General features: G+C 44.2%; 1 protein-coding gene across 1 annotated transcript in view; it reads left to right on the forward strand.

The window, feature by feature from the left end:
• Positions 1-17,084, forward strand: part of LOC126336914 (1-phosphatidylinositol 4,5-bisphosphate phosphodiesterase epsilon-1-like) — a 419,543-nt gene that overhangs the window by 149,286 nt on the left and 253,173 nt on the right. Inside the window, exon 2 of the mRNA XM_050001045.1 lies at positions 1,382-1,531. Within this exon, the coding sequence (XP_049857002.1) occupies positions 1,382-1,531 (150 nt within the window). The remainder of the gene's footprint in view (positions 1-1,381; positions 1,532-17,084) is intronic.

The following is a 17,084-nucleotide window of genomic DNA, read 5'->3' on the forward strand; positions in this document are numbered from 1 at the left end:
AAAAGTGTGCCATAAGGACATTACCGAGTGGAAATATCCAAAACATGTTAAGAAAGTTGATTCGTTTGTTTCCAATACGCAATTATGCGAAGAGCGAAGCCAGCTGAACTTTAAGCAGCTCAGTAATATGCTTCAGTTCAAGTTTTCATCGATAGGTACACCCAAAACAAATGGGGCACTCTGTCTTGTTCAAGAGCTACATCAGTTCCATCAGTTGATGGTACGGCTGTTTATTGTACAGAACTGAACATAGTGTGTTCTATCAAAATATCAGGAAAGTCCATTTTCAGCGACTCCCTTAATACTTCTTTGAAAAACTTCATTAACAATCTCATTTGTTACTTTCTCTCTAATGAGAGTTATTACAACACTTGTACGGTCTGCAAAAATTACCAATTCTGCTTGTTGAATGTTAAGTAGAATATCGTTCACTTATATAAGGAATCTTTCCGACATTGTTTTAATTATTCAGCACAACTTTCTGCATTCTATTTGTTAAGTCTGAGTAAGATCAGTTGATTGTAAAGTCACCACTTCCATGAAACAGAAGTTTTTGTAAGACAGTGACGTGATCTACACACTCAAACGCATCGGAAAAATCACAGAAGATGCCACGTGGTGGTATTCTATTATTTAAGACCTTTGATATTTGGGTGAACGAATGTAAAAATAGCATTTTCAATCATGCAAGACATCTGGAATCAAAATTATAAAGTGCTGAGCACATTGTGTCTACTTGATTGTGAGACTCTTCTTGAGTACATTCCTTTGAATAATGATGTTAGTAAGGAAAATGGACTGTAATTATTTAAGATTTTCTTATCACCTTTGTTATAAAGATGATCAACAGTGGTGTATTTTCAACTGTGTAGAAAAATTCTTTGTGCCAGCGATGCATTACATATATCACTAAGGACATTAGTTCTTATGTTGGAACAACTCTCCAGAATTCTGTCTCAAATTCCATGAACAGCATATCCCATATGAGCTTTTATTTTTTTTACAAAGTTTCTAATCCTGTTAATTTCAATGAAGTGTTAGGCCTACTTCTAGTAGATTAAAATTTTTATTGAATGACATTTTAATATATTCTCTTGCTTCTTCAACTGAACCATTAATGCTATTTTTGCAGCTACCTTTCGATAGTGATTATGAAGAATACCATCAACTTCTGAATTATGTCATTTAGTTTAGTTGTGATGGTATCTTGTGCACTGACTGCCTGTCCTGTCTCCCTTTTCATAATGTCTCACATAGTTTTAAGCTCACTATCTGCAGTGCTAATTTTTGTCGGGACGTGCACATGCTCGAGCGATATGGAGACGTTTGCGTTGTTGGCGCTGAGCGGAACACTGAGCGGCGCGCTCGCTTTGTGTTGCAGGAGCAGAAGCGCAAACTCTTCCACACTTCGGTGTACGAGTCGGAGGTGCAGCTGAAGAAGCTCTACATCCAGACGTGCCGACGGCTTCCTGCGCACGGCTGCAAGGTCTACCAGGTCAAGGAGCTGCTGCGGGGGAAGACCAAAAAGAAGGTGCGTACACGCTCTCTGCTCTCATAATGCTTACCGTTAAAGAGCATAGCTTACAGAAGCGCAGTCCTCCACGGGCGCTGTGTTTCATTAACATCTGGAGTCACGCTTGCGTTTTCCACTGTAACTGTTGTTTATTTTCCACTATTGGGCAAGTTCGGCTGTTATACTATTGTCAAGCGCGAGTTGACGTACACCAAGGACAGTACACCAAGCACGTACATATTTTTTCATTTATTGATTTATTTAATCTGCCAAGATCAGGGGCATCAGGCCCCCTCTTTTAGAGTCACACATTTTACTTATTTTACATTACATACACTTCCTGGCAAGAACGAAGAAGCGTCCAGAAGACATGGTCGGATGTCAGTGAACCTTCATACATACACTATGTGTTGAAAAGTATCAGGAAACCCCCAAAAACATATGTGTTTCATATTAGCTGCATTGTGCTGCCACCTACTGCCATGGGGTCTTCCGCAGAAGTCACGGACTTCGGGCGTGGTCAAGTGATTGGGTGTCACTTGTGTCATACCTCTGTAAGCGAGATTTCCACACTGCTAAATATCCCTAGACAACTGTTCTCAATGTGATAGTGAAGTGGGAACGTGAAGGGACACGTACAGCACAAAAGCGAACAGGCTGACCTCGTCTGTTGACTGACAGAGACCGCCGACAGTTGAAGAGAGTCGTAATGTGTAATAGGCAGACATCTATCCAGACCGCCACACAGGGATCCCAGACTGCAACAGGATCCACTGCAAGTACTATGACAGTTAGGCAGGAGATGAGAAAACTTGGATTTCATGGTCGAGCGGCTGCTCATAAGCCACTCATCACGCCGGTAAATTCCAAACGACACCTCGCTTGGTGTAAGCAGCGTAAACGTTGGACGATTGAACGGTGGAAAAACGTTGTGTGGAGTGACGAATCGCGGTACACAATGTGGCGATCCGATGGCAGGGTATGGATATGGCGAATGCCCGGTGAACGTCATCTGCCAGCGTGTGTAGTGCCAACAGTAAAATTCGGAGGCTGTGGTGTTTTGGTGTAGTCGTGTTTTTCATAGAGGGGGCTTGCACCCCTCGTTGTTTTGCGTGTTACTATCACAGCACAGTCCGACATTGATGTTTTAAACACCTTCTTGTTTCCCACTTTTGAAGAGCAATTCGGGGATGGCGTTTGCCTCTTTCAATCGAGCGCCGGTTCATAATGCACGGACTGTGGCGTAGTGGTTAAACGACAACAACGTCTCTGTAATGGAGTGGCCTGCACACAGTCCTGACCTGAATCCAGCCTCACCGACCGGCATCGATACCTCTCCTCAGCGCAGCAGTCCTTGAAGAAAGGGCTGCTGTTCCCCAAGAAACCTTCCAGCACCTAATTGAACGTATGACTGCGAGAGTGGAAGCTGTCATCAAGGCTAAGGGTGGGCCAACACCCTAGTGAATTCCAGTATTAGCGACGGAGGTCGCCACGAACTTCTAAGTCATTTTCGGCCAGGTGTCCGAATACTTTTGATCCCATAGTGTATGTAAATGATTATAAAGCATTCTTTGTGACAGATAGAGATGCTACCACAGCGCCTTAGTGTTCTTCCTGTTTACCGCCTTCAACAAGCCTGGAAGAGTATATGGGTTGCGTTATCACTATGAATGACTCGGAGATATCACGTACACTTGTGAGATAGTATAATCAGCAGATTAAAACTGTGTGCCAGACCGAGACTCGAACTCGGAACCTTTGCCTTTCGCGGACAAGTGCTCTACCATCTGAGTTGTGGGAAGGGACGTGAGTCGTGCTTGGCTTGCTCAGATGGTAGAGCACTTGCCTGCGAAGGGCAAAGGTCTCCGTTCGAGTCTCGGTCTGGCACACTGTTTTAATCTGTCAGCAAGTTTCATATCATCGCACACTCCGCTGCAGAGTGAAACTCTCATTCTGGAAGCATAATCAGCGTCTGACAGAATTTGAGTCTCGATTTGGTCAGCTGGTCTAATCGTGCAACATCCTTATTTGTGGGGTATTCGGATGTAACAAGAGCCAGATATTGGACTGTATGGGAACGTAAGGACACACGTGCTCGTCATCAAGGTTCCAGTCAGTCACCTCTGACCGCCACAATGGAAGATCGCCGTTTTGTGCACTAAGCACATCGTAACAATCTTCACGTGAGCGCCAGCCATCCAAAAACAAGTAACGCACTCTCTGCCACATTCTGTCTCATCCCTCACCACTGCTCGGAGACCAGAAGCAGCCGGTCTAGAGGAGTGCCGTACCATCCACAGGCTGCCATCGACACCATAACACAAACTTCTGCGGTTTGTGTGGTATCGTGACAAGGAAGCATTCACTGCTGATGAATGAACTCGCACTGAGTTTAGCAGTAAATTGCTCTTCTGTACTACCCAAGATGATCATCTCGGTGCGATGCTTCCAGTGCCTGAGGCAGCAATGCATTGATACTCCTGGTGTCATGGTATTGGGATCAATTGGTTAGGACTTCAGGTCAAGGTTGGGGTGATTGAAGAAACTCTGACGGCACAATGGTATGTCATACGCAACCTGGGTCCTCATCTGTTACCACTCATATGATAGTGTCCCCTCGTCAATTTTCAACAGGACAATTCTCGTCAGCACATGGAACATGTCCGTATAAACTGTGTTGAGGTACTCCCGTCGCCCCCAAGGCACCCCAGATCTGTCCCTGACAGAAAATGCGTGGGAGCCGCTCGGGAGTCAATTCCGTTCCAGCGTCAGTGTTCAGGGTATCAAGGACGATCGATTTACAACAGTTGTGGATTAGCTTGCCTCAGGAGACGATACAACGGCTCTATGACACACTTCCATACCGAATCAGTGCATGCGTCCAGGACAGAGAAGGGGCAATGACACACTGATAGGTGGTCTCATAGTGCATAGTTCTTTGTAAATGTGTTAAATTTGACTCGTTATTGTAATCACTGAAATAACATCACAAACCATCTCGACCCATGAAGTTAAACTGAGTTTCCTTCCCCCCTTTTTGGGTGCTTCACTTTTGTATCAAGCAGTGTGTTTAACACATTAACTCGTTACTTAAGTAACCAGACGTTTGAATCTGTTTTATACATTGGAACTCTACTCTCTAAAATATTGGGGAGCGTGTGGGAGAGTTTACTGGTTTCCTACTTTTGCTATTATGCAATTTCAACTCTCGCTTCAATGTTAAGCGATAGATGGTTTACATGAGAGCTTTATTTAACCTGCCAAGATTAGAATCATCAGTCCACCTCTTACCCCTAAGCAAGTATTCTACATATTTTACATTATATTTACTGAGTTGATACAGTCAAAAGACAACGTTATACAATTATACAGATGGTAGTAGTAGTGCATGAAAGAGGTATAAAAGGGCAGAGCATTGCGGAGCTGTCATTTGTACTTAGGTGATTAAAGTGAAAAGGTTTCCGACGTGATTGTGACGGGAATTAACAGACTTCGAAGGCAGAATGATAGCTGGAGTTAGACGAATGGGACATTCAGTTTGCAAATTGTTAGGGAATTCAATATTCCGAGATCCATGGTGTCAGGAGTGTGCCGAGAATACCAAATTTCAGGCAATTCCTCTCCACACGGACAAAGCAGTGGCCGACAGCCTTCTGTTAACGAGCGAGAGGAAAGGCCTTTGCGTAGAGTTGTTAGTGCTAAGTGACACAATTTCTAAGCTACATTTGAGACAAAAACATGAAAATTCTGGAGAGAATTATTGTTGTTGTTGTTGTGGTCTTCAGTCCTGAGACTGGTTTGATGCAGCTCTCCATGCTACTCTATCCTGTGCAAGCTTCTTCATCTCCCAGTACCTACTGCAACCTACATCCTTCTGAATCTGCTTAGTGTACCCATCTCTCGGTCTCCCTCTACGATTTTTACCCTCCACACTGCCCTCCAATGCTAAATTTGTGATCCCTTGATGCCTCAAAACATGTCCTACCAACCGATCCCTTCTTCTAGTCAAGTTGTGCCACAAACTTCTCTTCTCCCCAATCTTATTCAATACCTCCTCATTAGTTACGTGATCTATCCACCTTATCTTCAGTATTCTTCTGTAGCACCACATTTCAAAAGCTTCTATTCTCTTCTTGTCCAAACTAGTTATCGTCCATGTTTCACTTCCATACATGGCTACACTCCAAACAAATATTTTCAGAAATGACTTCCTGACACTTAAATCTATATTCGATGTTAACAAATTTCTCTTCTTCAGAAACGCTTTCCTTGCCATTGCCAGTCTACATTTTATATCCTCTCTACTTCGACCATCATCAGTTATTTTACTTCCTAAATAGCAAAACTCCTTTACTACTTTAAGTGTCTCATTTCCTAATCTAATTCCCTCAGCATCACCCGATTTAATTTGACTACATTCCATTATCCTCGTTTTGCTTTTGTTGATGTTCATCTTATATCCTCCTTTCAAGACCCTGTCCATTCCGTTCAACTGCTCTTCCAAGTCCTTTGCCGTCTCTGACAGAATTACAATGTCATCGGCGAACCTCAAAGTTTTTACTTCGTCTCCATGAATTTTAATACCTACTCCAAATTTTTCTTTTGTTTCCTTTACTGCTTGCTCAATATACAGATTGAATAACATCGGGGAGAGGCTACAACCCTGTCTCACTCCTTTCCCAACCACTGCTTCCCTTTCATGCCCCTCGACTCTTATGACTGCCATCTGGTTTCTGTACAAATTGTAAATAGCCTTTCGCTCCCTGTATTTTACCCCTGCCACCTTTAGAATTTGAAAAAGAGTATTCCAGTCAACATTGTCAAAAGCTTTCTCTAAGTCTACAAATGCTAGAAACGTAGGTTTGCCTTTTCTTAATCTTTCTTCTAAGATAAGTCGTAAGGTCAGTATTGCCTCACGTGTTCCAACATTTCGACGGAATCCAAACTGATCCTCCCCGAGGTCCGCATCTACCAGTTTTTCCATTCGTCTGTAAAGAATTCGCGTTAGTATTTTGCAGCTGTGACTTATTAAACTGATAGTTCGGTAATTTTCACATCTGTCAGCACCTGCTTTCTTTGGGATTGGAATTATTATATTCTTCTTGAAGTCTGAGGGTATTTGGCCTGTCTCATACATCTTGCTCACCAGCTGGTAGAGTTTTGTCATGACTGGCTCTCCCAAGGCCGTCAGTAGTTCTAATGGAATGTTGTCTACTCCGGGGGCCTTGTTCCGACTCAGGTCTTTCAGTGCTCTGTCAAACTCTTCACGCAATATCGTATCACCCATTTCGTCTTCATCTACATCCTCTTCCATTTCCATAATATTGTCCTCAAGTACATCACCCTTGTATAAACCTTCTATATACTCCTTCCACCTTTCTGCCTTCCCTTCTTTGCTTAGAACTGGGTTGCCATCTGAGCTCTTGATATTCATACACGTGGTTCTCTTCTCTCCAAAGGTCTCTTTAATTTTCCTGTAGGCAGTATCTATCTTACCCCTAGTGAGATAAGCCTCTACATCCTTACATTTATCCTCTAGCCATCCCTGTTTAGCCATTTTGCACTTCCTCTCGATCTCATTTTTGAGACGTTTGTATTCCTTTTTGCCTGCTTCATTTACTGCATTTTTATATTTTCTCCTTCCATCAATTAAATTCAATATTTCTTCTGTTACCCAAGGATTTCTAGCAGCCCTCGTCTTTTTACCTACTTTATCCTCTGCTGCCTTCACTACTTCATCCCTCAGAGCTACCCATTCTTCTTCTACTGTATTTCTTTCCCCTATTCCTGTCAATTGTTCCCTTATGCTCTCCCTGAAACTCTGTACAACCTCTGGTTCTTTCAGTTTATCCAGGTCCCATCTCCTTAATTTCCCACATTTTTGCAGTTTCTTCAGTTTTAATCTACAGGTCATAACCAATAGATTGTGGTCAGAGTCCACATCTGCCCCTGGAAATGTCTTACAACCCAAAACCTGGTTCCTAAATCTCTGTCTTACCATTATATAATCTATCTGATACCTTTTAGTATCTCCAGGGTTCTTCCACGTATACAACCTTCTTTCATGATTCTTAAACCAAGTGTTACCTATGACTAAGTTGTGCTCTGTACAAAATTCTACTAGGCGGCTTCCTCTTTCATTTCTTAGCCCCAATCCATATTCACCTACTATGTTTCCTTCTCTCCCTTTTCCTACACTCGAATTCCAGTCACCCATTACTATTAAATTTTCGTCTCTCTTCACTATCTGAATAATTTCTTTTATTTCATCGTACATTTCTTCAATTTCTTCGTCATCTGCAGAGCTAGTTGGCATATAAACTTGTACTACTGTAGTAGGTGTGGGCTTCGTATCTATCTTGGCCACAATAATGCGTTCACTATGCTGTTTGTAGTAGCTTACCCGCATTCCTATTTTCCTATTCATTATTAAACCTACTCCTGCATTACCCCTATTTGATTTTGTGTTTATAACCCTGTAATCACCTGACCAGAAGTCTTGTTCCTCCTGCCACCGAACTTCACTAATTCCCACTATATCTAACTTTAACCTATCCATTTCCCTTTTTAAATTTTCTAACCTACCTGCCCGATTAAGGGATCTGACATTCCACGCTCCGATCCGTAGAACGCCAGTTTTCTTTCTCCTGATAACGACATCCTCCTGAGTAGTCCCCGCCCGGAGATCCGAATGGGGGACTATTTTACCTCCGGAATATTTTACCCAAGAGGATGCCATCATCATTTAATCATACAGTAAAGCTGCATGTCCTCGGGAAAAATTACGGCTGTAGTTTCCCCTTGCTTTCAGCCGTTCGCAGTACCAGCACAGCAACGCCGTTTTGGTTAATGTTGCAAGGCCAGATCAGTCAATCATCCAGACTGTTGCCCCTGCAACTACTGAAAAGGCTGCTGCCCCTCTTCAGGAACCACACGTTTGTCTGGCCTCTCAACAGATACCCCTCCGTTGTGGTTGCACCTACGGTACGGCCATCTGTATCGCTGAGGCACGCAAGCCTCCCCACCAACAGCAAGGTCCATGGTTCATGGGGGGGGAGAGAATTATTATGGGACTATTTATAGAAGGTTTCAGCTCAGAATAATAGTTTTCTATATTTCGAGCAACATTTTACGATATCATGAAAATGACATAAAGTAGAACATATAAAACATGAAATATTATATATCGAATGAGACTATAAGCGGTTAATACGCCAAGAACCTAGCAGGCCGCTGTGGGCCTTTGTGCACACGGAAGAAGGAAAGAAACGGAAACAGATATACAGAAAGACGGAGAGTAATATTAGGAGGCAGCGTTTGTGTTTACTTCCAGGACGAGCGAGACATAATTAGGCAGGGGCCTCAGGCAAAACTATTACAAACGCCTGGGCTGGAGGTACAGTCGTTTGCTCGCGAAAGTTTCGTACTAGCGTACGTAGAAACTGCGCTGTACACTTGTGAAAGAATTCGTATAGAATGAGGCTCAACAGTTATACATATTTCTTTGTGAAGGAAACTCTTACGAAATTGATATTAACAAAGCTTATAGCAATAGTAAATATGGATAAAAAATAGAAGTAATGTTTATACGTAATTCTATCACACTGCAAGATTTTGGTCATTGATTTCTTTGACACTGGTCATGAAGTCATATAGAACGCAGTCAAGACCAGAACTCCAAACAAAAGTTGACGCTCTCTTCTGCCGCGCGTTTATACTCGACAGAAAGGTGAGACATAGCTATGAAGAATCTCAGCACGTATACTCTGCTTACGTGATTGCCCGCCTGGATAGCCAAGCGCTTTAAAGCGCCCGCTTCCGGGAAACGGGGAGGCGCGCCGGCCCCGCATGGATTACCCCCCCCCCCCCCCCTCGGGATTGCCCAGCAGTCTGAATGTAGCTTTTACGGGGTTTCCAAACCCTACTAAGTGAATATCGGGCTGGTACCCACACCCCGTCTCAGTTGCACTATCCGTAAACATTTCAAATACGTCCTCACACTTGGCCATGAGAGTACCAGACTCAGACAGCTGGGGTAAAGAAATTCTGTCCCGGAAGAGGGGGACAGGGCAGGGATAGTGAGCAACAGCATCCGGCTACCTACTACCACAAACAAAACCAAAATAACATGCCGACGCTGTAGAAACAAGGGATGAGACAAGATGACACTCACCTGAGACGGCTGACTGCTTGCCAGCCAATATATCGTGGCTAGCCGTAGACGCAAACAGGCTGCAGTCCCGAAAGTTCATGGAATACTTTTTACTCAGCGAAAATTTCAACAATAACAATGTGAAGGACGCTTATTTAATATGAGGTAACTCTTGTACTCTTCTGCTTCCTCGTTAATTAAGCAGCAATAAGCTCCAACCAGGTGTTTAGTTTTACCTCTGCTAAATATATTTCACCCCTCCTAACTGGTAAAGAATAATTAGCGTGGACACATGTTAGTAACGCAGCTTTTGTATTTGATTCCACCATCTGGATTCTAAAAAACTTTTCACTTACACCTCAGATTTTCGGTTAGCTTCCTAATATCTTCTACTCCAACGAATGATACGAAACACCCAATAATTTGAAATGGTTAAACTGTTCGTTGGTACTGGTTTCGAGGACTGTTTTATTAATGATATTGTAACTGATGCTACTATTCCTTTGGGTTTTCAAATTTTGATTACTCTCGTTTTAAAGTAACTTTCCGAACTGGTAATTTGATCACCGCCGAACTGATGACGATTATAAATTTATCTGAACCAAATCACCTGTTGAAACGTAAACATGTTTGATCAAGCTCTCCAAAAATATTATGCATATCCGCCATCGATGTTGTTTGATATTAATATTTCGTTTTTACAACATCTTGCTTCCCTTTAATATACTTTTTTTCTATGTATCTTAGAATAGTTACACAAAATGCGATGGGAAGCTTCTTACGTAGGCCTACTATCCGACGTTCGTTTTCTGTTATTTTGGCAAATATCTCTACGTAATCTCTGGACAAAACTGCATTGTTGTTTAACGCGTATGTTTCTTCAGGGATTTGTGTAATAAGAAAAGATTATTCTGGCAAAATCTGCATCTCAGAATGCCCCTCCGTTCTTCATGGGTTTCACTCTGGTTATGTGGGGCTTTCTTCACATCATCACCTTGACGAATTATTTATTGAGTGGGGTTGCATCTCTCTAGGAGAGAGCATCGAAGTGTTCTACGGGTGTAGCATCACATTTCAAAACTTCATATCCTTTTGTCTTCTCTATTTATAATCTACGTTTCACCTCTGTACAAGACTGCACTCAAAACAAGTACCTTCAGAAAATATTTCCTAACACCCAAATTTATATTCGGTGTTAGTAAATTTCTCTTTCTTAGAAATGCTTTACCTGCAGTTGCCAGTCTGCATCGTATGATTAATTCGAATACATTTCATTATTCTTGGTTCGCTTCTTTTATGTTCATCTTGTAACCTCTTTTCAAAACACTATCAATTCCGTTCAGCTCTTCTTCCAAGACATTTGCTATCTCTGGCAGAATTATGATTTTATCGGCAAATCACAAAGTTTTAATTTCCTCTCCCTGAATATTACCTCCCTTTCCATTTTTCATGTTGGTTTCCTCTATTACTTGCTGCAAGTGCAGATTTAACAGCATCGGCGACAGGCTACAACCCTGACCCGCCCACTTCTCAACTATTGATGTCGTTTCCGTTTTATGTCCTTTGACTCATACAATTGCAGTCCGGTTTCTGTACAAGCTATGTTTAGCTATGCTACCGAGAGAATTTTAAAGAGAGCGTTCAAACCAACATCGTCAAAAGCCTTCAAAGCTTTCTCTAATTCCATAAATGTTATAAACGTAGAGTTGTCTTTCTTCGACGTATCTTCTAAGTCCTGTGGTAAGTATTGTCTCTTTTATTTCTACATTTATCTTGAAACCAAACTGATCCTCTCCGAGGTGTTTCCGCGATCCTCTAAATAATTCATTTCAGTATTATGCAGACATGACTTACTGAGCTGTTGATACGTTACTATTCAAACTTGTTAGGAATTCTGAGTTGGTACCTTCTTCTAGAGTCCTGGCAGTATTCCGCTACTTTCATTTATCTTGCGTACCAGTTGGAATAGTTTTCAAAGGATCTCAGTGTTTCTGAGGGAACCTTATTCTGACATTCAGTGCTCGTCAACTGCTTCTCGCACCAACTTGTATTTAATATGAACCAAGATAATAAAGTCAGTTTAAGAAGAATCTTGAAAGAGTGGATTTAGTATCCCAATTCATCTCTTTCTAGTGAGAAACATTACTCGTCCTTGACTGAAGTGTATGAATCTAGGAATTAGTGCGAGAGATCAGTCCCATTGCCCTACTCTTCGGGCATGCCACAATGGAGCAGGCAGACAGCGTGCTGATGTCCCGAGCACACACTGGAAACACAGCTGCTGCGTCCACTGACAGCAGGTAATCCAGAGGATCGATGCCACCAAATTAACACCTAGCCGGCGGCTCTCGGGAGTATTATCCGTCGCTGGGCCATGTCCCGTGCACGCACACCGCACTGGGCTCCTAGTAGTGTCATAAAATTATGTAACGCATGTTCCGTTGGTCACTGTTGCTTACAACATCTTTAAGTCATCTTACTGGCCTCGGAACAATGTACGACAAGATTGTTCAAGGAAACTAGGCACAAATTTGTATCAGGGGACTTCAAAAATTAAGGTACGCATTTTTATGGCTGGCTAAGTAACTTTTATTGTATGCTGTACTACGTTTCAGATTGATAGAGATGCATGACACTGTTTTCAACATAGTCACCGAGGCTCTGTAAACAACTGTATCTACCAATCGTTTAGTTCCTCGGCGAAAGAAATCCTCTCGTTGGTCACGGATCCATTCGAGAATCGCCGTGTGAACGTCGTCATCCTTGGAAAATCTCTCTCGCCGAAGATGTTCTTTGAGCTTGCCGGAAAGACGCACGGCCCAGTCGTAATAACGAGAACACCGCATGAGTTCGACGTCAACGCACAGTAACCGTACACAGATGGCAGGTGGTAACACTAGTAGTGAAGTATGTACACTGAAGCGCCAAGAAAACTGGTATAGGCATGCCTGTTCAAATACACAGATATGTAAACATGCAGAATACGGCGCTGCGGTCGGCAATACCTATATAAGACAAGTGTCTGGCACAATTATTAGATCGGTTACCGCTGCTTCAATGGCAGGTTATCGAGATTTAAGTGAATTTGAACTTGGTGTTATAGTCGGCGCACGATCGATGGCACATAGCATCTCCCTAGGTAGCGATGAAGTGGAGATTTTCCCGTATGACCATTTCAAGAGTGTACCGTGAATATCAGGAATCTGATAAAACATAAAATATCCGACATCGCTGTGGCCGCAAAAAGATCCTGCAGGAAAGGGGCCAACGACGACTGAAGAGAATCGTTCAGCGTGACAGAAGGGGAACCCTTCCGCAATTTGCTGCGGAATTTAATGCTGGGCCATCAACAAGTGTCAGCGTGCGAACCGTTCTACGAAGCATCATCGATATGGACTTTCGGAGGCGAAGGCCCACTCGTATACCCTTAATGACTGCACGACACAAAGCTTTATAACTCGCCTGAGCCCTTAAACACCAATATTGGACTGCTGATGGCTTGAAACATGACGCCTGGTCGGACGAGCCTCGTTTCAAATTGTTTCGAGCGGATGGACGTGGACGATTATGGAAACAACCTCATGAATCCACCTCACCAGTGGCCTATTCAAGGTGGTGGAAGGTCTGTAATGGCGTGGGGCGTGTTCAGTTGGATTGATTTGGAACCCCTCGTACGTCTAGGTACGTCTCTGACAGGTGACACATACCGGGTGACCAAAAAGTCGGTATATATTTGAAAACTTAATAAACCACGGAGTAAAAATTGACACACATGCTTGGAATGAGATGGGGTTTTATTAGAACTAGGCGCTCCACCCCATATTGCTAGACGCTTACGCGCGTCGTTTGGTAATGATCGTGTGCTCAGCCGCCACTTTCGTCATGCTTGGCCTCCCAGGTCCCCAGACCTCAGTCCGTGCGATTATTGGCTGTGGGGTTACCTTAAGTCGCAAGTGTATCGTGACTGACCGACATCTCTAGGGATACGGAAAGACAACATCCGACGCCAATTCCTCACCATAACTCCGGGCGTGCTTTACAGTGCTCTTCACAACATTATTCCTTCCTCGGCTACAGAAATTGTTGAGGAATGATGGTGGACACATTGAGAATTTCCTGTAAAGAACATCATCTTTGCTTTGTCTTTCTTTGTTAAGCTAATTATTGCTATTCTGATCAGATGAAGCCCCCACCTGTCGGACATTTTTCGAACATTTGAATTTTTTGGTTCTAATAAAACCCAAGTCATTTCAAGCATGTGTGTCAATTTGTACCTCTCTATCTACATTATTCCATGATTTATTCAGTTTTCAAATTTATACTGACTTTTTGATCACCCGGTAGATTGTATTTAAGCATACTGTATGATCACTTGCATCCATTCATGTTCATTGTGCACTCCGACGGACGTTGGCAATTCCTGCAGGGCAATGCGACACCCCACGAGTCCAAATTTGTCAGAGAGTAGTTCGAGGAACACTTCCGCTGGCTACCAAACTCCCCAGACATGAGCATTATTGCGCATATCTGGGATGCCTTGGAACGTGCTGTTCAGAGGAGATCTCCACCTCTTCGTACTCTTACGCATTTACTGACAGCCTTTCAGGATTCATGGTGCCAGTTCCCTCCAGCACTACTTCAGACATTAGTCGTGTCCATTCCACGTCGTATTGCTCCGCTATTGCGTGCTCGCGTGGGCCCTACACGCTATTAGGCAGGCGTACGAGTTTCTTTGGCTCTTCAGTGTATTTAGTTTGTCGGAGGGACACGGAAAACAGAGCAGACGTTGTCGTAATGCGGAAACGGAGCGATTTATCTGACGTCCAAAGGGGCCTGATCATTGTCTTCTGGGCCAAAGGTAGAAGTTTTCCTGAAACAGCAGTTTGTGAACTGTTCGTGTGCCGCAGTAGTTACAACATACGGACATGGCAAAACTGCGCTATCCAAAACCGTCGCCTAGGCAGTTGTGGTGTATCATGAGCCATAGATGACAGGTATAAACGACGGCTGCGTCCACGGACGAATAGAGGTGCAACTGTTGAGCATCTGACCGCCCAGATGAACCAAGGGGATACCAACAGTGTCAAAATGGTTCAAATGGCTCTGAGCACTATGGGACTTAACATCTATGGTCATCAGTCCCATAGAACTTAGAACTACTTAAACCTAACTAACCTAAGGACATCACACAACACCCAGCCATCACGAGGCAGAGAAAATCCCTGACCCCGCCGGGAATCGAACCCGGGAACCCGGGCGTGGGAAGCGAGAACGCTATCGCACGACCACGAGATGCGGGCCCAACAGTGTCTTCTCAGCGAAGGTTGCTGCGTGCGGGCCTCCGCAGCAGGCGCCTGGTTCGTGGACCCACGTTGGCTGCTGTTCAGCTGCGACGAGGGCTAAAATTTGCAGGACAGTACCGTATCTGGACGTTCACTGAGTTTCGAAAGGTGGCCTTTACAGATGAGTCACGTTTTATGCTTCGGAGAAATGGTTGTTGGCGTGTACAGTGTGTAAAGTGTGGAAGCAAATATCCTGCAAGAATCGTCGGAAGGGTCCAGGCCGGAGGAGAGAGTGTCATAGTCTGGGGAATGTTTTAGTGGCATTGCCTGAGTGATGCATCAACACAAGTATGTATCTATCGTTGGGGACCCTGCCCACCCGTACATGCTGTTCGGTTTTCCTCGGGAGGATAGCATCTATCAGTAGGAATGCACCGCAGTGTGAAGAGCACCAGAATCAGTTTACCTTACTCCCCTGGCCTCCAAACTCCTCCGATATAAACCTGATCGAAAATCTGTGAAATCACCCCGATCGGGCTGTTCGCGCCATGCAAATTCAACCGAAGAACCTACCGCAGCTGGCCACGGCACTAGAGCCGGCATGGCTGCAAGAAGTGGTTATTCAATCCTTTGAGAGGTGGTCACGTTAATATGACTTGACAGTGTAGAGATCGCATGTTGCAAGGTGTGAATTGGATGGCGGCCTCTACTGAACCTTCCATCGAAAAAGTCGAAGCAGAGACTGCATAAGCGTCCCGTGCGTTATGTTGCATTGTTATGTAGGAGTACAATAACTAACTCCGTCCGAACAGGTCTCTGATGCCCGAAAGGTACTGACCGACCGCCGTGTCATCTTCAGCCTATAGGCATCACCGGAAGCGAATATGGAGGGTAGCACACCGCTCTCCCAGCCGTTGTCAGTTTTCGTGACCGGAGCCGCTACTTCTCGGTCAAGGGCTGAGTACATCCTGCGATCCAACAGCAATCGGCAGACAGGACGGTCATCCGTCCAAATGCTAGCCCAGCCCGACAACGCTTAACTTCGGTGACCTGACAGGAACCGGTGTTATCACTGCGGCAAGGCCGTTGGCGCGTACGAGTACAGTGCCTTTTCTTAACTTTCCACATCTCTTGCTCTCCATGGCTTTGCACAGCGATGTCAGAGTTGCACAGTATGAATCAGCATTGATGGTTGTCTCTGCTGCCACAAACTCGCTGTACACAAATCCTTCGCAGTCGAAGAAAATAGTGGCCAATACTTGCTCTGCTCGTGTCGTACTTTGCAGTTCCGTCGCGGAGGAGTTTCTACATTCCGTAGACCACTCCTTTTTGAGGGTGTGACACGATGGGCTCATCTCTTCTCGCCCGTAATTACGCGGCGTAAGAAATAATTGCCTTCCACCCTCAAGAAAGTCCAGACAAGCCTTAAATCTTGCGACTTTGCCTGAAGGTCGCGGAACCCAGCGTGAGTATAGTTTCCGATACTGCAGACGATCTCGGACGATAAAATGAGCGCTGTCTCTTCAGATGAGCATCTGGTGAACAGTGCCAGCGATAATCAGTTTGCGATTGCTGCCAATCCTTCGCGTGATTGCCTGGTCGTTGTCGTCTCTGATCGATGTCGATGACCTCGCTTACCAGCATTAACCACGCCTGTGCGGCCTTGGTCAAATTGTTGGCACCGTTTCAATGCATGTGTTCCTCATACCGGAAGAATTTCATGTTGAAATAGCGTAGAATTTAGATGTTTTGTCCACAAGAATCACACTGTCCCACGTACTTCGGCTTCGAATTTCAGTCTACATACATTGGTGCACCAGTTATCCGCACTGCAGCAGAACTATGTCTGCAAGAAACCTGGAGCATGTACTATCTCCTCACAATGCAGCACTCTTATTGCGCAATGGCCTTAGTGTGGGAGAATAGTGTAACTTCCTTTCTGAAGTACATAATTATCGTACTATATGTTATACAAAGTGTCAATAGAGATTGCTTAAAAGGCCAGTAATTTTATTCGCGATCAGGAGTGTGTAAAACAGCTCTATATGCACTGCGGTGCCGAAGAAGGTGTCTTCCAGCTTTCAGCGGTGGGGCGGCAGCAACAGCGCACGATCGCTACAGACACGCTCGTTAATTG

This window comes from Schistocerca gregaria, chromosome 2 (assembly GCF_023897955.1).
Source record: "Schistocerca gregaria isolate iqSchGreg1 chromosome 2, iqSchGreg1.2, whole genome shotgun sequence".
Taxonomy (NCBI): domain Eukaryota; kingdom Metazoa; phylum Arthropoda; class Insecta; order Orthoptera; family Acrididae; genus Schistocerca; species Schistocerca gregaria.